The sequence below is a fragment of the Leucoraja erinacea genome, chromosome 7 (assembly GCF_028641065.1).
Source record: "Leucoraja erinacea ecotype New England chromosome 7, Leri_hhj_1, whole genome shotgun sequence".
NCBI classification, from domain to species: Eukaryota; Metazoa; Chordata; class Chondrichthyes; order Rajiformes; family Rajidae; genus Leucoraja; species Leucoraja erinaceus.
In genome coordinates, this window is record NC_073383.1 from 76,204,377 (window position 1) to 76,228,819 (window position 24,443).

General features: G+C 47.5%; 1 protein-coding gene across 1 annotated transcript in view; it reads left to right on the plus strand.

Annotated features, from left to right (window-relative positions):
- hspbap1 (hspb associated protein 1) overlaps positions 1 to 18,079 on the plus strand; it is a 137,136-nt gene extending 119,057 nt beyond the window's left edge. The window contains exons 7-8 of the mRNA XM_055638784.1: positions 3,849 to 3,959; positions 15,608 to 18,079. Coding sequence (XP_055494759.1) covers positions 3,849 to 3,959; positions 15,608 to 16,072 — 576 coding nt within the window. The 3' untranslated portion in view covers positions 16,073 to 18,079. The remainder of the gene's footprint in view (positions 1 to 3,848; positions 3,960 to 15,607) is intronic.
- Positions 18,080 to 24,443: the final 6,364 nt, after the last annotated feature.

Consider the following 24,443-nt stretch of genomic DNA (forward strand, 5'->3'; position numbering starts at 1 on the left):
TGCTACTCCATCCAGTTTATATGGTTACTGTGGGTTTTAAAGCAGCAGGGATTTTTATGGTTAAGATATAAGCGAGGGAGTTCAAGCTCCAATGTATAACACATCATCCAAACACTTCCTCAAATATCTTTCATTATTAATGCGACATCTAGGGCAAAATATTTTACTGTCCTGGTGAATCACCTTGCCTGCTTCGTGTTAAGGAGTTTATTTGTCTGTTGATCCTTTTGTACTTTCATTTGGAAAGTAATAACAGATTTGGTATCAGGAAACAAATCAATGGAAGTGATCGGATGACCACGATAATGTAATCTCAAGGGTAGCAGCTGGGATATTATGCTTCCACATCCAGGGTGAAGCTCGGAATAGCTCGAAGCTCTGCAACCCAGCAGCATTATAGTGGAGCAAAGAAACAAACTGCTTGAGCAACTCACCCTTCCCAGTTCACCCACCAGTCTAAAGGGCCTGTCCCACTGTACGAGGTAATTCAAGAGTTCTCCCGAGTTTTCCCCTGATTCGAACTCGGAGAATGTCCGTAGCGGGTCCGTAGGAGTTCGTGGATGTCTCGTAGCGGCTCGTACGAGTAACGGTAGGTACTCGGTAAACTCGTGAAGTTTTTTCAACACTAAAAAATGTCCACGAGTAAAAAAATACTTGTGATGAAAACATTTTTTACTTTTTACTCATACGAGCCGCTTGTGAGACATCCACGAACTCCTACGGACCCGCTACGGACATTCTCCGAGTTCGAATCAGGGGAAAACACGCGGGAGAACTCTTGAATTACCTCGTACAGTGGGACAGGCCCTTTACTGTCTCCTCTACATTTTATCTCGGTACCGCCCACTCCCCTGACATCAGTCTGAAGAAGGGTCTCGACCCCGAAACATCACCCATTCCTTCTCTGCAGAGATGCTGCCTGTCCCGCTGAGTTACTCCAGCATTTTGTGTCTGCTTGAACAACTCCATATGTGTAGACAAAAACTGCAGATGCTGGTTTACATCGAAGATAGACACAAAATGCTGGAGTAACTCAGCGGGACTGGCAGCATCTCTGGAGAGAAGGAATGGGTGATGTTCAGGTCGAGGCCCTTCTACAGACGGAGAGTCAGGGGAGAGGTAGACATAGAGATATGGAAGAATGAGGTGTGAAAATGAGAAATCAAAGGGGAAGAGGCTCAAGGAAAATGTAGAATGGATCATTGTTAGCTGAAGGGAAGATGGTAATGAGGCATACAATCTAAAATTTAATCCTGAGGACAGTGAAACTAATCGGAGAACTGGGATGGGGTCGGGATGGAGAGAGAGGGAAAGCAAGGGTTACTCGAAGTTAGAGAAGTCAATGTTCACACCGTTGGGTTGTAAGCTGCCCGAGCAAAATATGAGGTGCTGTTCCTCTAATTTGTGCTGGGTCTCACTCTGGCAATGGAGGAGGCCCCGGACAGAAAGATCAGTGTGGGAATGGGAGGGGGAGTTAAAGTGTTTACCCAGCGGGAGATCACGTAGGCCTCGGCATTCTCCCTGTGACCACGTGGGTTTTCTCCAGGTGCTCAGATTTCCACCCACATTCCAAAGATGTGCAGGTTGTGTATACACATCCCTATGTGTATAGAATAGACTTCTCCGTGGATTGTCACCTTGTCGTGGTGGAGAAGCTTGTGTGGTCCTGAGATCCTGAGAGTGATGCCGTCTGGAGCTATGCTCCTGGTAGGGCCACCCATGGCGATATGGTCGAGGGGGAGGTCTCTGACAAAGAGCAATCCAACCAAGACCTCAACGGTGGAACAGGGGGAGGATGATGGCTGACCTTAGTGGAGCTAACGTCACAACGGCTGGGAAGGCGGATGAATGCTGCAGCAGAAACGGGTCTCCGGTCGTCTTGGACTCCATGCCACTGGATCCTGACCCAGATCTGTTGAGGACCGTGTCGTGGCTGTCTGTGCGCCAGTCTCCCCATGTTAAACAAAGTCACGCACAGGCGTCCTCCATGAGAGGGCAGTCATACTCGTTTCCAGTTACCGCCGATGATGATAGAATAGAACTAGTATACAGGTGATCGCTGGTCATCGGGGACTTGGGCTGAAGTGCCTTTTTCCACGCTATATCTCTAAACCAAACTGAGCTATAATGCCGTCATCGTTTCTAAATGGAAAATTCACATTTCCAATCTTGGAAACTGAGAAGTGAAGTCAGACAGTAGAACGTTTCAAGTTAATTGAACACAAAAGAGACAGTAAGGAAGAAAGTAAGTACTGAGAGTAGAAGCCAGTCATGCAGTCCCTGGGCTCTGCTCTGCCATTCAATGCTGATCTCAACTTGGCCTTGTTCCATTATGTTTCTGTTCCCCAGTACCCTCGCTTCACCAGTCATCCAAACATGATCTCAGCCCTAAGCGTGACTCTTAGGTCGAAAATTCCAGAGATCTACAACCCTGTGAGAGGAGCAATTCCTCCACGACTCACTTTTAAATGAGTGGGGCCCCTTGTTGTGAAAGTGTGTCACCTAGTTCTAGATTCTCTCAAGGAGAAGGGAGTCAAGTCCTGACAGTGTCTAGACGTTAACTGTTGGGGCTGCAAATGAGGTTGGAATCTGATTGACGTGTTTTTTAAAAAACAAGTTTGTCCTGATGCACAATGAGGATATAATAGCCCTGTCCCACATTACGAGTTAATTCCAAGAGTTCTCCCGAGTTTAAGAATGAACGTAGCAGGTACGTCTCTTAGCGCCTCGTAACACTAACGGCAGGTATTCGGGAAGACTCGCTAACGGCACGGGAAGACTCATGAAGATTTTTCAACATGTTGAAAAATGTCCATGAGAGCCCCGAGTACCGACGAGTGGCCATTACCGTAAATCTCCGAGTTCGAATCAAGGCAAACTCGGGGGAGATCTTGGAATGAACTCGTACCGTGGGGCAGGGCTTTTAGGAACTGCAATTCATTTTAGTTTAGTTTAGAGATACAGTGCAAAAACAGGCCCTTCGCCCGTCGAGTCCATGCCGACCAGCGATCCCAGCATATTAACACTATCCTTCACACACTAGGGACAATTTACATTTATACCAAGCCAATTTACCTACATACCTATACGTCTTTGGAGTGTGGGAGGAAACCGAAGATCTCGGAGAAAACCCACGCAACCCACGGGGAGAACGTACAAACTCCGCATAGACAGCACCCGTAGTCGGAACCGGACCTGGGTCTCCGGCGCTGCCAAACTCTAACTCTAAGACAGCAAACTCTACTGCTGCGCCACCGTGATGGAATCTTGAGCAAAATACTGCAGAAGGATCCAGACTTAAAACATGTTCTGTCCATGATTTTATTTCAGTTTATTGTTGCGTGCACCAAGGTACACTGAAAAGCTTTTTGTTGCGTGCTATTCACTCAGCAGAAGGACTATACATGATTACATGACCGTGGGTATAACCTTTATTGCAGGATAAAGTCTGAATTAAAAATTGTCCGAGGTTCTCCAATGAGGTAGATGGTAGGTCAGGACTGCTCTCTTGGTGGTGGTATGATTCAGTTGCCTGATAACACTTCTGTGCCTTTTGCCTGTGGAAGAGAGGAGAAGAGGGAGTGGGTAGAGACGAGGGTGTGACTGGTCCTTGATTATGCTGCTGGCCTTGCCGAGGCAGCGTTAGGCATGAATGGAGTCAATGGACGGGAGGTTGGTTTGTGTGGTGGCCTGGGCTGTGTCCACGACTCTTTGCAACTTCTTGAGGGCTGATTAGTCCAGCACTTTGTGTTTTGTTCTGGTTGCACGTCCATGGAAAGAGACACAGTTTTGCTACTTTTTAATTTCATGCCATTAGAGTTTCTGATTCTGATCCTTTCTGTTTCCAGGGCGAAGATGATGAAGCCAGAGTTGGGGAGGCGTTGACTCGGACTGTAGTCTGTGCTCTGAAGTCCACTGATCATTCTACTGACACTGCCAGCTGGCTGAATGCCACCGAGGTGTGTGAGTCCATGTTTAATTTATCAATGCATCCTTGGTTATCAAACTCAAATATAAAACCACCAGCTGGTGTTTGGATCAAGTATTTGCTTGCACTTAGTTCAGTTTAGAGATACAGTGCGGAAATAGGCCCTTCGGCCCACCGGGTCAGCGCCGACCAGCGATCCCCGCGCATTAACACTATCCTACACACACTAGGGACCATTTTTTTACATTTACCAAGCCAATTAACCTACAGACCTGAAGGTACACAAAATTGCTGGAGAAACTCAGTGGGTGCAGCAGCATCTATGGAGCGAAGGAAATAGGCAACGTTTCGGGCCGAAACCCTTCTTCAGACTGGTGAACACTTTGACAACCTACAGACCTGTACGTCTTTGGAGTGTTGGAGGAAACTGAAGATCTCGGAGAAAACCCACGCAGATCATGGGGAGAACGTACAAACTCCTTACAGACAGCACCCGTAGTCGGGATCGATCACGGGTCTCCGGCGCTGCATTTGCTGTAAGAGGCTTTTCCCTGGGGGCATCAAAGCCATCCACCCAGTAGCTGATGCTGTCCTGGCCTGGGTGTCTACCCTTGGCCTACAACTTTAGGCTGTGCACGCCACACGCAAGAAGAAGTCCCTTCCTGCACCATGAAGGAACTTCTTCATGCTAACTATCGGGGAAGTGGATAAGTAGCAGGGTGAAAGTTAGTAATTAATATGGTTGGTGTTGGCTGGTTCAACTTCACGTAATGCATGATGCAGTTTGGACAAACAGAATGAGACGAACCACCTTCATGTGCTGTCAGTGTCTGTAACTCGATGCATCAAAGTGTTGTTAATTAGTTCAGAATTTGTGCTAATTAGGTAATATAAATGATGGCAAAGCTCGGTGCATATTCAAACCCTTATAAATAAAATATGTAACAGATTGTATGCTTCAAGCATATTTGTACAGCACCTGTAGAAAATGAAAAATGTAAATATATTGAAATCATCGATATCCAAAAGCAAAATATTAAAATACACAATACTGGGAATACTCTGCCAGACAAAAAGATTAAATATTTCCTATCCGAGTCATTCAGCCTGGAAACAGGCCCTTCGGCCCAACTTGCCCGCGCAGACCAACATGCCCCCAATCTACACTAGTCCCACCTGCTTGCATTTGGCCCATATCCATTTAAACCTTAAATAGATACAAAATGCTGGAGTAACTCCGCAGATCAGATACCATCCCTGTAGAAAAACAATAGGCAACATTTCAGGTGAGAACTCTTCTTCAGAATGAAGAAATTATAATGCAACATCTGCAGTTTTTCCTACACATTTTCGCTAAACCTGTCCTATCCATGTACCTGTCCAAATGTTTTTAAATGTTGTGATAGTACGTACTTCAATTACCTCCTCGGCAGCTCGTTCCATATACTATCACCCTTTGTGTACCACCTTTCCTGCCCCTCACCTTAAACCTATGACCTGTCCTTGATTTCCCAACTCTGGGTAAAAGGCTCTGTGCCTTTACCCTATGTATTCCCCTCATGATCTTATGCCCCTCTATGAGATCACCCATCATTCTCCTACGCTCCAAGGCCTGTATTCGCTGGAGTTTAGAAGAATGAGGGGGGACCTAATTGAAACATACAGAACAGTGAAAGGCTTGGATAGAGTGGATGTGGAGAGGAGTTTCCACTAGTGGCAGAGTCTAGGACTGGAGGTCATAGCCTCAGAATTAAAGGACGTTCTTGGAGGAAGGAGATGAGGAGGAATGTTTTTATTCAGGGGTGGTGAATCTGTGGAATTCATGGGTGTGGAGGCCAAGTCTATGGATATTTTCACGGCAGAGGTAGATTTTTGATTAGTACGGGTGTCAGGGATTATGGAGAGAAGGCAGGAGAATGGGGTTAGGAGGGAGAGATGGATGGATTGGTGGAGTAGACTTGATGGGCCGGATGGCCTAATTCTGCTCCTATCACTTATGAAATGGAAAATGGTTGGGACGATGCCCTGAAAAGTTTTGCAAATAAGAATTCTAAACAATAGCTAATTCATAATGATAACTCTTTACCTCTCCTCAGGTACTGTCCAACCTGTGGTACTTCCAATTTTACTTCGGAGTCACGTGAGTGACTTCGTGAAGAAGCCCGCTCAGGGCGCAGGCGCGGCATTACGCCCAGCAAGTGCAACAGCGGCGGCAGCTGGAGTCAGGCTCTCCAGCTGCACTTTAAAACGCACCATCAGGTAAGTGAACGGTGCGTTGGGAAAACGGAGGGAGTTGTTGTTGGTTCTTTGTTAGGAAACATGTCCCAACGCAGAAAACTCGCTCATAGACCTGCCCGTGCTTTAAACTCCACCGGAGGAGCCGATTCCAGCGGGGCAGCAACCGGCGGTACTACCGCTTGAACAGCGGTTTGAAATTCCCCAGACCGAGCCGGTCCCAGTCACGCCAGAGCCTACACGGCGGGCTGGGAAAGCCACCCGGAAGACAAACCGGCCGGTCGATTCCGACTCGTCGGAGGGGGAAATGTCCACCCCAAAGCGGGGGAGAGACAGCCGCCTAAGCTGCATCCAGCAGCTATTGGAGGGGATGGTCTACCGAGAGCAGCAGCGCTCTCGGACAGACAGGACAGGCGCCCCCTCCATGGTGTCGAGCCAGGCACCTCCCTTTGCGACCTCGGACCAGGAATTGGAGGTCAGCATCGGTGACCAGGGCAGGGCTGGTCTGAATATGGGGCAGGCGGAAGGAGTCGAAAGAGAGCAGGGTGTGCAGGAAGAACAGCTGCTGGGTGTTGTAAGCCGATTTGTCGCTACCCCACGGGTTGGAGCACCGCTGGAGCCAAGGATGGCTGCCAGCATTAACCATCTCTCCAATAAACCACTTCAGGAGAAGGTGCTCGCCCAAGTGCTGGAGGAGCACACAGCCCCGGACAATTGTGAGGCTCTCAAAGTAAAGAGTCTCAATCCTCAAATCTGGGGCAATGTGGGGGGACCAATTCGGGCACAGGAAGTCAAACTTCAGCGCATACTTCGCCTCCTCACGTCGGCAATTACAGCCTATGCGCGGGGTGTCGAGACGGAGGAGATGACCACACACCAACAAGATGTTCTTGCACTCATGTGCACAACTCAATATGAGTTAAATAATCTGCGCAGAGAGAACATCAGGCCGGCCCTCAATCCAAAGTTTGCAGGGTTATGCAAAACACCATCAGTCGAGTCCGACTCATTGTTATTCGGGAAGGACCTGAATAAACAACTAAAGGACATGGAGGAGGCGTCCAAGACCTTTAGCCTCATGAGGGCTGTACCGGTGACAAACATACCAAAGCCTTTGATTACACCCAGGCGGCAGCACACCACTGTATCTACCAGTCGGCGTCCCGAATATGCGACTGGTCAAAGCTTGGGGCCGCACTATCCCCAGAGACCTTTTTTAGGTCAGGGCCCGCCGCGGACCCCCTGGAAAATGCGCCTCCCCCCAACATCGCCAGCACGTCGACAGGGAAGAACATTGCGAAAGAAAAAACCACAACCCCGCCAATAACCATGGAGGTAGGTGGATCTGGTTCCTACCCGCATATCGAGAATAAGGGTGACTTACTAACGGGTGGAAGGTTACACTTGTTCAAAGAAGCATGGGGAAGGATCACTGATGATAAATATATACTTAATAGTATTCGAGGGTATAAAATAGAATTTATCTCAAAAATACCGCCAGTTCAACACGTGCCCGAAAGGGTATTTGTACTCTCCAATAAGGAACAACAGGAGGGACAAGCTGAACTGGTGAGGCTTATAAACAAAGGGGTCATAGAAAAAACGAGTCATGAGCCCTTGGAATTTGTTTCCAACATATTTACTAAAAGTAAAAAGGATGGTGGATGTCGCATCATCATTGACTTAACATCCCTGAATGAATTTGTTAAGTATATACATTTCAAAATGGAAACATTTGTGACTGCTAGACAACTGATTTCCAAAGGATACTATATGGCCAGCATTGATCTCAAAGATGCTTACTATCTGGTACCTATACATAAGGATTATAGCAGATATCTTAAATTTATCTGGATGGGGGAGCTTTGGCAGTATAAAGCACTGCCTAATGGGCTTACTTCAGCTCCAAGACTATTCACAAAAATATTAAAACCAGCCATGGCAACGTTAAGGAAACTTAACCATATAGTCATGGCATATTTGGACGACATCCTCATAGTTGGGAAAACTATGGAATTGGCTGTAGCAGCAGTATCAGCTACTAAACAGCTCCTAGAGACTCTAGGCTTTGTCTTACATCCAGATAAATCCAAGTTAAATCCATCCACAATTATGGACTACCTGGGTTTCACAATTAACTCAGTCCAAATGACTATTACCCTGCCAAGGGGAAAGATGATTGCATTGGTACAATCATGTAATAACTTAAAGATAAACAAAAAACCAACTATTCGACAAGTGGCAGCAGTAATTGGCAAAATGGTAGCAGCATTTCCAGCTATCCAATTTGGACCTTTGCACTATCAAAATTTACAAAGAGCAAAGATAAAGGCACTAAAACAACATAAAGGTCATTATGACCGAGTCATGAGTTTACCCCCTGAAGCAATATCAGAGCTACAGTGGTGGATACAAAATATTTGGCACAGTTATAGTCCTATTGTTATTACTAATGCTACTGTAGTACTCCAAACAGATGCTAGTGCTCAAGGCTGGGGAGCAACTAACTCCATATCCAGCACAGGTGGTAGATGGACTAACTTAGAATCATCATTACTATCTACACTGGGCATTAATTCTTTGGAAATGTTGGGCGCCTTTTATGGTTTAAAAGCATATGTATCCAATATGCATCACTTGCATGTTAGATTACAAATAGATAATACTACGGTGGTGGCTTACATTAACCATATGGGCGGCATAAAATCTTTATCATGCGACAAATTGGTCAATACGATTTGGCAATGGTGTGTCGAAAGACATATTTGGCTTTCAGCTACCTATCTACCGGGTAAGCTAAATACAGTGGCAGACACCAGGTCACGCAAATTCAATGACAACATCGAATGGATGTTAAATCCTAAAACATTCGCTAAAATTGTAAAGCAATATGGGAAGCCAGATATAGATTTATTTGCATCAAGACTGAATCACCAACTACCTATCTATGTCGCGTGGGAACCAGATCCGGAGGCAGCAGCGGTAGATGCATTCACGCTGGATTGGGGAAAGTTTGTTTTCTATGCCTTTCCTCCCTTCTGCCTCATCAGTCGGGTACTTCGAAAAATCCAGATGGATTCAGCATCTGGAATTTTAGTAGTGCCCGACTGGCCTACACAGCCATGGTTCCCAATACTCCTTGACATGGTGGTGGAAGCACCTATGGTATTCCCCAGTCATCCAGGGTTACTGACTCACCCAATGTCCGGCATCAGCCACCCATGCCATCAAGACATGAATCTCCTGGGTTGCAGATTCTAGACCGACCTTATCTGGACCTGGGATTGTCGCAACAAACCATCACCACCATGTCAGCATCCCTGAGAACATCTACAAAGAGGCAGTACCTTACCAACATCAGGAAATGGGAGAGGTACTGCCAGGAAACGGGGACTGCTTACGAAACAGCCACAGTAGCGAATGTTCTAGAGTTCCTGGCCGATTTACATCATCGTGAAGATATGAGCTACAGTGCCATCAACACGGCACGTAGTGCACTCTCCAGCTACCTCAAACCTGCAGGACATCAGCCCATGGGGTCCCATCCGCTGGTGGTCAAACTGATGAGGGGCATATTTAACAGCAAGCCCCCCAAGCCCAGATATAATCAAATTTGGGATGTCAGTATTGTGCTCGCATACCTTCGGGATAGACCACCAGCAAGATCTCTCAGTTTAGAGCAATTAACATTAAAAACGCTCATGCTGATGGCTCTAGTATCTGCTCAGAGGGTCCAGTCATTACATAAACTTCGACTGGACAGCATGGAAACAACGTCAGATCAGATAACCTTCACAATACAAGGTCTGATAAAGCAATCACGGCCAGGAACATCCAACACGCTAGTGGCATTCCGGGCTTACCCACCAGAGCCATGATTGTGTGTGGTGACCCACATAAAAATGTACATTGACACAACCAATAATATACGAGGAAGTGAGAGAGCCTTATGGGTCAGCCACAAAAAACCACATGGCAGGGTAACAAGCCAGACCATTTCAAGATGGTTAAAACAGGTATTGGAAGCTGCTGGGATAGACATTAATATATTTAAATCTCATTCCACCAGGGCAGCATCCACATCATCGGCTGCAAGGATGGATGTGCCTATTGACATTATCCTCAACAAAGCAGGATGGTCAAGGGAATCCACATTCCGAACATTTTATCACAAGCCGTTGGTGAAACCTGATGTATTTGCAGCCAGAATTTTAGAAACTGCAAATATTTAATTTAAAGCCCGGGGGAGCTATTTTGTTTTTGTTGTTGTTAATAAATACCGTTTTGTTTTCAAAACAGATTCATTGGTTGATTACAATAACACTTCCTTCCTCAAGAGCTTTCGGTAGTGAGTGAGTAAAACTGTTACACGGTTTGAAATCACAGAGCTTTGAAATCTTCACGAAGTCACTCACGTGACTCCGAAGTAAAATAGTAAGATTAAACGAGAACTTACCAGTTTGAAGTTTGATCTGTATTTTATGAGGAGTTACGATGAGGGATTACGTGCCCTCCGCTCCCACCCTCATTACATGGATCAAACTGATAATTGATGTCTCTTTATTCTTCACTATGTTACTTCAAATACGTGTCTGTCTGTGATTCCACACCGCTGCTTGGAAGCATGCCGCGCCTGCGCCCTGAGCGGGCTTCTTCACGTAATCCCTCATCGTAACTCCTCATAAAATACAGATCAAACTTCAAACTGGTAAGTTCTCGTTTAATCTTACTATTTTATATCACCAGCGCTTTCTCAATGCCTTCTCTTCTATTTTTTAAGGTAGAGATAGATCGATTCTTGATTAGTACAGGTGTCAGAGGTTATAGGGAGAAGGCAGGAGAATGGGGTTAAGAGGGAGAGATAGATCAGCCATGATTGAATGGCAGAGTAGACGATGGGCCGAATGGCCAAATTTCCATTCCTATACCTTATGACCTTACGAATTAAGTCCTAGCCTGCGCAACCTCTCCCTGCAGCACAGAGCCTCGAATCTATGCAACATCCTTGTAAATCTTCTTTACATCCTTTCTAGCTTAACAGCATCTTTCCTGTAACATGGTCATCAAAACTGAACACCATACTCTAAATAGTCAAGTCAAGTCAAGTTTATTTGTCACATACACATACGAGATGTGCAGTGAAATGAAAGTAGCAATGCTCGCGGAACAACAAAACAACCAAACAAATTATAAACACAATCATAACACACATATTATTTTACATAATAAATAATAGAAGGAAAAACGTTCTGTACAGTTAGTCCCTGGTGAGAAAGGCGTTTACAGTCCGAATTGCCACTGCATGGCAACGGAGGCGTTTGCCTGACCGTAGCGGCTGGAACAGTCTGTTGCAGGGGTGGAAGAGGTCTCTCATGATTTTGTTTGCTCTGGAGTTGCACCTCCTGTTGTATAGTTCCTGCAGGGGGGTGAGTGAAGTTCCCATAGTGCGTTCGGCCGAACGCACTACTCTCTGCAGAGCCTTCTTGTCCTTGGCAGAGCAATTCCTGAACCAGATGGTAATGTTCCCGGACAAGATGCTTTCCACCGCCGCTGCGTAGAAGCACTGGAGGATCCTCGGAGACACTCTGAATTTCCTCAATTGCCTGAGGTGGTAAAGGCGCTGCCTTGCCTTACTCACCAGTGCTGAGGCGTGTGATGACCATGTCATATCCTCAGAGATGTGGACTCCCAGATATTTAAAACAGTTCACCCTATCCACAGGATCCCCATTTATACTCAATGGAGTGTACGTCCTCGGATGATGTGCCCTCCTAAAGTCCATGATCAGCTCCTTCGTTTTTTTGATGTTCAAGAGGAGGCTGTTCTCCTGGCACCAGAGTGCTAGATCAGCCACCTCCTCCCGGTAGGCCCTCTCATCATTGTCTGAGATCAGGCCCACCACCACAGCGTCATCAGCAAACTTAATTATTGAATTGGAGCTGAACCTAGCCACACAGTCATGTGTACAGGGAGTACAATAGGGGGCTGAGGACGCAACCCTGGGGCGATCCTGTGCTCAGGGTGAGGGACTTCGATGTATTCCCTCCCATCTTGACTACCTGGGGCCTGGCGGTGAGAAAGTCCAGGACCCAGGCACACAGGGAGGTGTTGAGCCCCAATTCCAGTAGCTTCCCGGCCAGTCTGGTGGGGACTATCGTGTTGAAGGCTGAACTGTAGTCTATGAACAGCATCCTCACGTAGCCCCCCTTCTGGCTGTCCAGATGGGAGAGAGCGGTGTGCAAGACCTGGGAGACCGCATCGTCCGTGGACCTGTTCGGACGGTATGCAAACTGCAATGGGTCCATGTTCCGAGGGAGGAAGGCGCAGATGTGATTCTTCACCAGCCTCTCAAAGCATTTCATGACTACCGAGGTAAGGGCCACCGGACGGTAGTCATTCAGGCAGGCTGGGGAGGCATTTTTTGGTACCGGTACAATGATGGATTTTTTGAAGCAGGCAGGGACCACGGACTTGTCCAGGGAGAGGTTGAATAATGTAGTGAGCACTGGAGCTAGCTGCATAGCACAGGACTTGAGTACTCGCCCCGAGATGCCATCGGGGCCTGCAGCTTTTCTTGTGTTCACCCATGTCAGTGCCCTCCTCACGTCGTGCTCGGACAGCGAGAATGTGTGTACATTGCTCCCTTCAGCTTCGGTAGCCAGCCCACTGGCGGTATTGTCGATAGTCGGCAGACCTGGAGTGGTGTTGCCCCTCTCGAAACGAGCGTAGAAGGAGTTCAGGTCGTCAGCTAGGGAGGTGCCGGCACATGCGGGTGAGGGAGGGGTGCTTCGGTAGTTGGTTACAATCCGTAGCCCCTGCCACAGGCTTCTGGTATCCTGCTGCTCCATCTGTAACTCCATCTTGTCCCTGTACCTTCTCTTTGCGTCCTTCACCGCCCTTCGCATTCGGTAGGACTCTGCCTTGTAGACGTCCATGTTTCCTGATGCCAAGCCCGAGTTGTAGGCAGCGGTACGAGCATTCAAGGCCACACGAACAGATCTGTCTACCCAGGGTTTTTGGTTCGGGAAGGTGCTTACCCTTACCGTGGGGACGATGTTGTCGGTTATTGTTGCGATGAAGTCCATGACTGCTTCCGCGAACTCACTGACATCACTGGAACTTGCTTCGAACATATTCCAGTCGACATCACTCAGTGCATCGTGCAGCATGGCCTCTGACTGGTCAGACCACCGCTTTACGTCCCTCGTCTCTACCGCTTCCCGAACTATCAATATCACCTCACCATGCACCTGTCACCTCACCATGCACCTGTCACCTCACCATGCACCTGTCACCTCACCATGCACCTGTCACCTCACCATGCACCTGTCACCTCACCATGCACCATGCACCAATAATGTCTTGTATCTGCCTCATCTTCTCATTTCCACTTCTCACCGCCCTCTGGAAGGAAAAGCCTGACCCTCAAGTTCCCTTTGAATGTTTCCCTTTTCATCTCTAATTTTCAGACCCCCGCCCAACTTAGGAACAAGACCAAAATCACCCTCCTTGTCTTTCTCCTCATGATGCTGTGGACCGCAATAATGCCCATCTTCAACCTCCATCGCCGCTGGGAAAACACTCCCGGTCCACCCGGCCTCTCCTTATTACTCCAGCACCCCTGTCCCATTAGCAAGCTTGTGAATTCATTGCCACAGAAGGCTGGTGGAGGCCAAGTCAATGGATATATTTGAGGTAGAGATAGATACTTCTTGTGTTTGAGGCAGTAGAGGTTACGTAACACCCTCCATGCTCTGTATCCAGTTCAATGTGCTATTGTCGAGGGCCGTGAGTTTGACCGCTACACCAGGAGGGGGCGGAGGACAACGCAGTCGATAATGACATGCTGCTGCGCTGTTTGCTGGTCTGCTCCACACACGCAGGCTGCTGATGGACGCAGCCCCCAGCGATGAATATTGGCGTTGAACCGGCCGACCCCTGCGGAGGCGGAGCCTGTTCAGGGCGACCCACTCTTTGCAGGGCAGGTCCGAGCTGGGTGGAGCTGTGTTGCTCGGTGCAACAGTGAATTGCGGAGGTCGTGAAGTCTGGTCCCGGCTGGTTCTCCACGCTCCTAGTGTGTTGAAACCGGAGCCGCAGAGGGTCGCTGTGTGACGGGAGAAGGGGTGACGAGATGAGCAGCAGAAATAGATAGATTCTGGATTAGTAAAGGTGTCGGGGGTTATGGGGAGGAGGCAGGAGAATGGAGTTGAGAAGGAAAGATAGATGAGCCGTGATTGAATGGGGAAGTAGACTTGATGGGCCGAATGGCCTGATTTTTCTCCTATCACTTATGAACATGAATCTCTTCTGCAGCCTCTTCAGAATAAACGCGTCTTTCTTGCGATATGGAGACCTGAATTGCAGGTGAAATACCCGGTGCGGTCTCACCAACATCGTGTATCACTTTAGCGTAACATCCCTACTCTTGTACTCAATGCCCCTACGGGATGGGAGGGGGTAAAAGAGGAATGTTGTGCGTCCTGTATCGCGTAAGGTGCCATGAGAAGACGAGTTAATCGGCAAAGGTAGAATAGAGTATCTGAGAGAGAATGGGACTAAATAGTAAATGTTCATATGTGCATAAGTCATCGGAGCAAAATACTGTCACTCATTTTACATATTCTGATTTTTGTAGCTATGGAGAGGAACAGTGTGAAAGATTTCAGAAAGGATAGGAGCAGAATTAGGCCATTCAGCCCATCAAGTCTACTCTGCCATTCACTCATGGCTGATCTATCTTTCCCTCTCAACCCCACTCTCCTGACTTCTACCCGTAACCCCTGACACCATTAAGAATCAGCCTTAAAAATACCCATTGACTTGGCCTCCGCAGCTGCCTGTGGCAATGAATTCCACAGATTCACTACCCTCTGACTAAAGAAATTCCTCTTCATCTCCATTCGCATGGGTTCGACCTTTTTTATTCTAAGGCTCTGCCCTCCCGTCCTAGATAGAGTTGCCGCCTTACAGCGAATGCAGCGTCGGAGACCCGGGTTCGATCCCGACTATGGGTGCTCTCTGTGCGGGGTTTGTATGTTCTCCCCGTGACCTGCATGGGTTTTCTCCGAGATCATCGGTTTCCTCCCACACTCCAAAGACGTGCAGGTTTGTAGGTTAATCGGCTTGGTAAATGGAAAAAGATTGTCCCTGATGGGTGTAGGATAGTGTTAATATGCGGGGATCATTGGTCGGCGCGGACCCGGTGGGCCGAAGGGCCTGTTTCCGCGCTGTATCTCTAACCTAACCTAACCTGGTGGAAACATCCTCTCCACATCCACTCTATCCAGGCCTTTCACGATTCGACAAGCACTGGGCAGAAAGCACATCGCAGCAACACCCGGCTGCGGCCTTTGCGATGCTTTGCTTTAATTAAACAGCAAGTTTGCAAGTGCACAAGCGTACACTTATACAATTCTACACTTTAACTGCGTTTCTTGTCTGCAGGATGCAGTCACGTCGTATGAATCGAACCTACGCTACGTCAACCTGGCGCTTCAAGCCTGTTTAGGCAAGGCAAAGACCAGCCCTCCAGGCAGCAGAGAGGGTAGAGGCCAGTGGACGCACGCTTCACCCGCCCAGCCAAAGAAAAGGAAAGGTGATCCAGGAGCAGGTGGACAGAGGGACCTGGCAGAGCCGAGAGATGCCAATGATGCCAACGTGTGCTTTGGACCCAACTTGGTTCCGGTCCGGCAAGAAGAAGCGGCTGCTTCAGCAGAGGTCATAGTGTCTGGGGATCACCCTGCGGACAGCAGCTTGGAAGCTAATCAACAAAACCTGCACTGCCAACCCAACCCTGCCAGTGGTGACGGGACTCCGATGTCCACTGACGAGTTGATAAACTGCTTGGTCCACCCCGACGTGATTCACTTAATGACTGAGATTCTGCTGGACAGGCATCGCACCCATTAATCTCACCGTCTCTCACTTACTGAAGAAGGGTCTCCACCCGAAACATCATCTATTCCTTCTCTCCAGAGATGCTGCCTGACCCGCTGAATGACTGCAGCTTTTAATATCTATCTTCAGTGTAAACCAGCGTCTCACTCACTTGCCTTTGGTCACAGGTCACTTGTCAGCGCTGGTTTTGGAAAACTTACCATCAATAAGACGTGTGTGTCTCACCGTATTAAAAGTCGTATGGCATGACGTGCAAGTGAAAGTCAACCGTATTTCTCCTGGTTCTCCAACCATAAGCCTTGCTCCATTGTTCGGTAAAATTGTGCCTAACCTTCTCCCTATTTTCAATCCCGTTGCGGCCCCCCTAATGCATCAGCCTCGGTCTTGCAACGAGACCTGGGTGTCATGGTACACCAGTCATTGAAAGTAGGCATGCAGGTGCAGCAGGCAGTGAAGAAAGCGAATGGTATGTTAGCATTCATAGCAAAAGGATTTGAGTATAGGAGCAGGGAGGTTCTACTGCAGTTGTACAGGCTCTTGGTGAGACCACACCTGGAGCATTGCGTACAGTTTTGGTCTCCTAATCTGAGGAAAGACATTCTTGCCATAGAGGGAGTACAGAGAAAGTTCACCAGACTGATTCCTGGGATGTCAGGACTTTCATATGAAGAAAGACTGGATAGACTTGGCTTGTACTTGCTAGAATTTAGAAGATTGAGGGGGGATCTTATAGCAACTTACAAAATTCTTAAGGGGTTGGACAGGCTAGATGCAGGTAGATTGTTTGCGATGTTGGGGAAGTCCAGAACAAGGGGTCACAGTTTAAGGATAAGGGGGAAATCTTTTAGGACCAAGATGAGGAAAACATTTTTGACACAGAGAGTGGTGAATCTCTGGAATTCTCTGCCACAGAAGGTAGTTGAGGCCAGTTGATTGGCTATATTTAAGAGGGAGTTAGATGTGGCTAAAGGGATCAGGGGATATCGAGAGAAGGCAGGTACAGGATACCGAGTTGGATGATCAGCCATGATCATATTGAATGGCGGTGCAGGCTCAAATGGCCAAATGGCCTACTCCTGCACCTATTCTCTATGTTTGGAGTTCAGAGATACAGCGCGGAAACTGGACTTTCGGCCCACCGAGTCCGTGGCGATCAGCGATTCCCGCACATTAACGGCAGCCTACACACACCAGGGACAATTTACAATGATACCAAACAAATGAACCTACACACCTATACGTCTTCAGAGTGTGGGAGGAAATCGAAGATCTCGGAGAAAACCCACGCAGGTTACGGGGAGAACGTGCACACTCCGTACAGATGGTTATAACATTTTTAAATTATCGCACTTAATAGTCCCTCAGTAGAACTATTCTAATTTTACCTATGATTGGTGCTTCTTAAATATTTAAAAAAACAGGATAAGCTTTTGGAGCAGGTGATTTTCCGTGGCAGCATCGTTACCACATGGTGTTCCAGCATCTGTGAATCCGATTATGACTGTTCAAAAAATATGATTATTAATGGCTTGATGCCTGCCCATACCCACCAACCCATTCTAGATAACAAGGGTTGGCACGCCTCAAGTTCCCAAGAGACAGCCTGCAGGAGGAATAGGTTGCAAGTAGCAATGGGGCTCAGCTGGTGAAACCTGCCCTTTATACGTTCAGTTGAGTTTAGTTGAGTTTAGAGATATAGCACAGAAACAGTCCCTTCGGCCCAGCGAGACTGCACCACCCAGCGATCCCGGCACACAAACATTATAGGGTTAGGAGGGAGAGATTGATCAGCCATTATTGAATGGAGGAGTAGCCTTGATCGGCCGAATATCCTAATTCTACTCCTATCACTTATGACAATATAACCATATAACTATATATGACTATCCTACTCACACTGAGGATAATTTTACATTTATACCAAGCCAATTAGCCTACAAACCTGTACATCTTTGTATTGTATTCAAATTTATTGTCATTGTCTCAATTTGAGACAACAAAATGAATTTCCCTTACAGGCAGTATCATAAAAAAATCAAAAAAAAATCATTAAAAAATAAATAAATAATAAATAAATAATAATAAAACATATGAAAAATAAAATTGAAATTGAATTAAAAAAAAGCACAAACACAGAAAGTCCACGACACAACATAACATAAATTGGCACCAAGTTGGGAGTGTGGGAGGAAACCAAAGATCACAGAGAAAACCCGCGCAGGTCACAGGGAGAACGTGCAAACTCCGTACAGACAGCACCCGTAGCCAGGATCAAACCCCGGTCTGTGGCACTGTAAGGCAGCAACTCTACCACTGTCCCCCCACCCTTTGACAGCTTGGCAGCTTACCTTTTGTCAAAGGCGTTCAAACTATTGTGAAAAGGCATTTAAGTACCATTCAAACAGACTTTGGATATGTTTTCATGTAAAAATCACACCAGACAGCTAACGGTTTATTTAAAAAAACATGAAGGTATAGTTTCTTTAATTTCTTTGACTAGAAATGGCAGAGAGTTGTGGATGCAGCCCAAACCATCACGCAAACCAATCTCCCTTCCATTCACTCCATCTCCACTTCACGCTGCCACGGCAAGGCCAGCAGCATAATCAAGGGCCAATGTGACCCCAGTCACACCCTCTTCTCCCCTCTCCCATCAGGCAAAGGGGTGCAGAAGTGTGAAAACGCACACCCCCAGATTCAGGGACAGTTTCTTCCCAGCTGTTATCAGGCAACTGAAACACCCATCACCAACTGGAGAGTAGTTTAGTTTAGAGGTACAGTGCGGAAACACCGTGTCTGCACCGACCAGCGATCCCCGCATGTTAACACTATCCTACACACACTAGGAACAATTTACACAGACACCAAGCCAATTAACCTACAAGCCTGTACACGTTTGGAGTGTGGGAGGAAATCGAAGATCTCGGAGAAAACCCACGCAGGACACGGGGAGAACGTGCAAACTCCGTACAGACAGCACCCGTAGTCGGGATCGAACCCGGGTCTCCGGTTCTGCAAGCTCCGTCAGGCTGCAACTCTACCGTTGCGCCATCGTGGCCGCATCTACCACGCATCTAACCCTCCATCTACCTCATTGGAGACCCTTGGACCATCTTCAATCGGACGTTACTCAACCTTATCTTGCACCCAACATTATTCCCTATCCCCTCATCCTGTATGTGTACACTATGGACGTCTTGAATGTAATCATATATAGTCATTCACGCAACAACAAAGCCTTTCACTGTACCTTTGTACATGTGGCAGTGAACTAAAGTAACTGAGTTTGTCCGTTCTCCCCGTGACCTGCGTGGGTTTTCTCCGGGTGCTCCCGTTTCCTCCCACATTCCAAAGGCGTACGGGTTTGTCGCTTAATTGGCTTCGGTAAAAAATTGTAAATTGTCCCTAGTGTGTAGCATAGTGCTAGTGTAATGGTCGGCGCGGACTCCGTGGGCTGAAGGGCCTGTTTCTGCGCTGTATTTCTAAACTAAACTGAACTGTGACAGCAGCCATGGTGAGCCATTGATTTGGGATTGAAAAGCACATCTGAAACATGGCGCGGAAAGGGTTAAAAACTTGTCTTGTTCCCGTTTCAGTCAATGCAGCTGGCATTAAGTCAGTTGTGGAAAGATGTACATCGGGGAAACAATTGATTTAATGTCACGGCTCATGAAAGGCACTTAGAAGATCAATTCGCCCTTTAATGCTGTAAATCCTACGTGGAGATTGCATCTAGTTTACCATAAGCTCATACATCCCTCCACCGAGCCTGTTGTCTCCAAATTCCAACAGGTTCTGACCTGGGAAAAACAGCGGATCATCTGGGAGGACAAGGAGCCACTGGCTCTGGCTCTCGGTTAATCTGAGCTCAATGGATTTAAGAGAATCTTGCATTAGTAGGGTTTATCTCCTGACTTCAAATGTATTTTATTCAAAGCAGGGCCCTACATGGCAATGAGAAATTGAGACCAAGCGTAGGCCCGGCGACCATTTTGCTGAACACTTGCGCTCCGCCCGCCAAGGCCTACTGGCTCTAAGCATTTTAACTCCCCTCCTCATTCGCACGCTGACATTTCTGTCCTGAGCCTCCCCCGTTGCCAGAGTGAGGCCACACGCAAACTGGAGGAGCAGCGCCTCATCTTCCACTTGGGTAGCTTACAACCCACGTCTGAATAAGGGTCTCGCCTCGAAACGTCACCCATTCTCACCAGAGATACTGCCTGTCCCGCTGAGTTACTCCAGCATTTTAAACCAGTATCTGCCGCTCCTTCCGACACAGTATGAACGGTGAATTCTCCAAGTTTTGGTAACTCCTAGCTACCCCCTTCTCCCCTACATCTCCCCCCCCTTTCCCCCCTATTTTCCACCACCTTTCCTTCCCTGTGCCCCACCGTGACACTTGGCAATACCATATTGGTCGCTATTGGAAACATACATATGGAGAACGGTGATAGATGACAATTAAATACTCTTGACCCTTGTCAATTCATGCTTGAGTGTACAAGATCATGAGCAGAATAGATCGGGTAGACACACACAGTCTTTTGTCCAGAGTAGGGCAATCAAGAACCAGGGGACATAGGTTTAAGGTGAAGGGGGCAATATTTAATAGGAACCTGAGGGGTAACCTTTTCACATAAAGGGTGGTGGGTGTAAGGAACGAGCTGCCAGAAGAGGTAGTTGAGGCAGGCACTATCGCAACATTTAAGAAGCATTTAGATAGGTACATGGATAGAATAGGTTTGTAAGTGATCGGAGCAGAATTAGGTTATTCGGCCCATCAAGTGTACACCATCTTTCAATCATGGCTGATCTGTCTCTCCCTCCGAACCCCATTTTCCCGCCTTCCCCCCATACCCCTGACACCCATCCTAATCAAGAATCAATCTATCTCTGCCTTAAAAATATCCATTGACTTGGTCTCCACAGCCTTTTGTGGCGATGAATTCCACAGATTCACCACCAGTGAACCAATTTAGAGGGAGATGTCAATAGTAGGCAGGTGAGACTAATGTAGATGGGGTATATTGGTTGGTGTGGGCAAGTTGGGCTGAAGGGCCTGTATGACTCTATGACTATGATAGTCAACATAGATGTGCCATGGATGCCAACAAGATCAACAAACTCATCAGGAAGGCCGGCTCCATCCTGGAGGCGGAGTTGGATTCATTGGAGGTGGTCTCGAGAACAATGAAGAACAGTTTAGTTCAGGGATACGGTGCGGAAACAGGCCCTTCGGCCCATTGAGTCCGCACCGACCAGCGATCCCCGCACATTAAACACTATCCTACACACACTTGGGACAATGCCACTTCTACCAAACCAATTTACCTACTTACCTCTACGGCTTTGGAGCGGGGGAGGAAACCGAAGATTGGAGAACGTACAAACTCCGTACAGACGGCACCCGTAGCCGGGATCGAACCTGGCTTCTCTGGTGCTGCGATTGGTGTAAGGCAGCAACTCTACCACTGCGCCACCGTGTCACCTTGGTCTTTGCTACCTTTCCACGTTTACCCTTTGATCTCTGCTTCTAAAATTTCCTTTTGAAAACAGTGGACTTGAATTATAGAAGCAGATTATCAGCAAGACAATCAGTATTATAAGGCCAGAGGGTCTATATTTGTTGTATAGATCGGATGTGAACTAGAACAATAACATTCTTACCTGCTGCAGCTGTACAGGCATATTGGATATGATACGATACGATAGAACTTTATTTATCCCAGGAGGGAAATTGCTCCGACCGTCATTAAAACACACAAGATACTTGAAACATGAAGTTAAAGTGACAAGCGGAAAGTCCAGGATTGGGGATGTGCAAAGAGTTTTTTTTTTTGGGGGGGGGGGGGGGATGGGGGGAAGGGAGGGGAGGGGGTGGAGTCAGTCTACATCATGACAGAAAGGGGGGGAGTTGTACAGTTTGATAGCCACAGGGAAGAAGGATCTCCTGTGGCGTTCTGTGCTGCATCTTGGTGGAGCCAGCCTCTTGCTGAAGGTGCTCCTCAGGTTGACCAGTGTGTGTCATGGAGGGTGTGAGCTGGATTGTCCAGGATGCTCCGCAGTTTGAGGAGCATCCTCCCCTCCAAGACCACACCTCCAATGAATCCAACTCCAACTCCGCCCCCAGGATGGAGCCAGCCTTCACGATGAGTTTGTTGATCCTGTTGGAGTCCGCGACCTTCGACCTGCTGCCTCCGCTTCCAAGCGAGAGCAAGATAGGGCTCTTAAAAATAGCGGAGTCAGGGGATATGGGGAGAAGGCAGGAACAGGGTACCGATTGGAGATGATCAGCCATGATCACATTGAATGGTGGTGCTGGCTCGAAGGGCCGAATGGCCTACTCCTGGTCCTATTGTCTATTGTCACACGACAGCGTAGAAGATGGCACTGGCTATCATCTGCATAGAACATCTGCAGCATCTTACTGCAGATGCTGAAACAGCAGAGCCTCCTCAGAAAGTAAAGCTGGCTCCGTCCCCTGTACAGGGCCCAGCGTTCCTGGCGTTCCAGTTTACTTACTGTCCAGAATAAACTCCATGGTATTTGTACTCCATGCTAAACAACAATAAATATACAGTCAATGATTCTGTAAACTAGACCATTATCGTGCTAAAACCAATGTACATAGTGTAAAAGTACATTGTCTGAGGAAGGGTCCCGACCCGAAGCTTCACCCATCATTTTCCTCCAGAGATGCTGCCTGACCCGCTGAGTTACTCCAGCACTTTGTGTCTATTTTTTCCAGCTGAAAATATATGGAAAGCTACCAATCTGTGGCTCTTCAGTATCTAGCAGTAACAGCAGTGCCCTTCCACACATACATAGAATGTATAGTATAGTAACTGGGACAGCACGCTGGCATAACTGCCTTACAACAACAGAGAGGGTTCGATCCTGACCACAGGGATCTGGCTATTTGGAGCTTGTATTATTCTACGGATGTTCCAATTTCCTCCCACAAATACGCACAGGTTTGTAGGTTAATTGGCTTCTGTAAATTGTAAATTGTCCTTAGGGTGTAGGATAGTGCCAGTGCATGGGGTGATCGCTGGTCGGTGTGGACTCGGTGGGCCCAAGGGCTATTTCTGCCGTGTCCAACCGCAGCATATGCATTTGTTTAAGAAGGAACTGCAGATGCTGGAAAATCGAAGTTACACAAAAATGCTGGAGGAACTCAGCGGGTGCAGCAGCGTCTATGGAGCGAAGGAAATGGGCAACGAAGGGTTTTGGCCCGAAACGTTGCCTATTTCCTTCGCTCCATAGATGCTGCTGCACCCGCTGAGTTTCTCCAGCATTTTTGTGCACCACAGATTATGCATGTTTTTTTAAGTATTTTCAGGTGATTCTTGTCCTTATGTTTCATTTCTTCTTGTCCTATTAGTCTCTGCCTTCCACTGTAATCCCTTTTGTAATGTGATCTCCTTCCTTTCATCCACTTAAAAACCTTTTCTCCTTATTTTTTCCTCCTGCAGTCTCTGTGCTTGCAACTCTGTTCATGCTCGCTCTGATGAAGAGTCACTGACCTGCAATGCTATTTCTTGGCTCCACAGATGTTGCATGACCTGCTGAGTGCTTGCAGTGTTGTGCTCGTGTTAGTGGCAACATTCGGAAGAGAAATGGGGTTTACTGATGCACTCCTGACCTCCCCTCTTCATTCCTGTGTGGTTTATACCATAACCCGTCACCTAAACATGCCAAGTTTCTTTGTGGAAGAAACACTTGAGTTGATGGAGGAGGATTTGAGTTACAGGAGCAAAGTTATAGCCAGCCTTGGTTGCTAATAATTCAGCCAAGCACGACATCGGTGACTTTGACCAACTGAGTGAATGCACCTTGATCTACAAATCTTTAGTTTGCCCAGTGCAAACATAACATACAAGTTGCTGGAGGATAGCAGAGGGTCAGGCAGCATCTGTGGAGGCAACGTCTCGGATCGAGACCCTGCATTGGGACTGAAAGGGGAGAGGGACGGCACGGTGGCGCAGCGGTAGAGTTGCTGCCGTTCAGAAGCCCGAGACCCAGGTTCAATCCTCACCCCACGCGCTGTCTGCGTGTTCATAAATTCATAGATTATAGTAGCAGAATCAGGCCATTCGACCCATCTAGTCTACCCCACCATTCAATCATGGCTGATCGTTTTTAAGAAGGAACTGCAGATGCTGGAAAATCGAAGGTAGACAAAAGTGCTGGAGAAACTCAGCGGGTGCAACAGCATCTATGGAGCGAAGGAAATAGGCAACGTTTCGGGCCGAAACCTTTCTTCAGACTCATGGCTGATCTATCTTTCCTTCTCAACCCCCTTCTCCCCAAAACCCGTGACAACCCGTACTAATCAAGAATGTATCAATCCCCACCTTAAAAATACCCATTGACTTGGCCT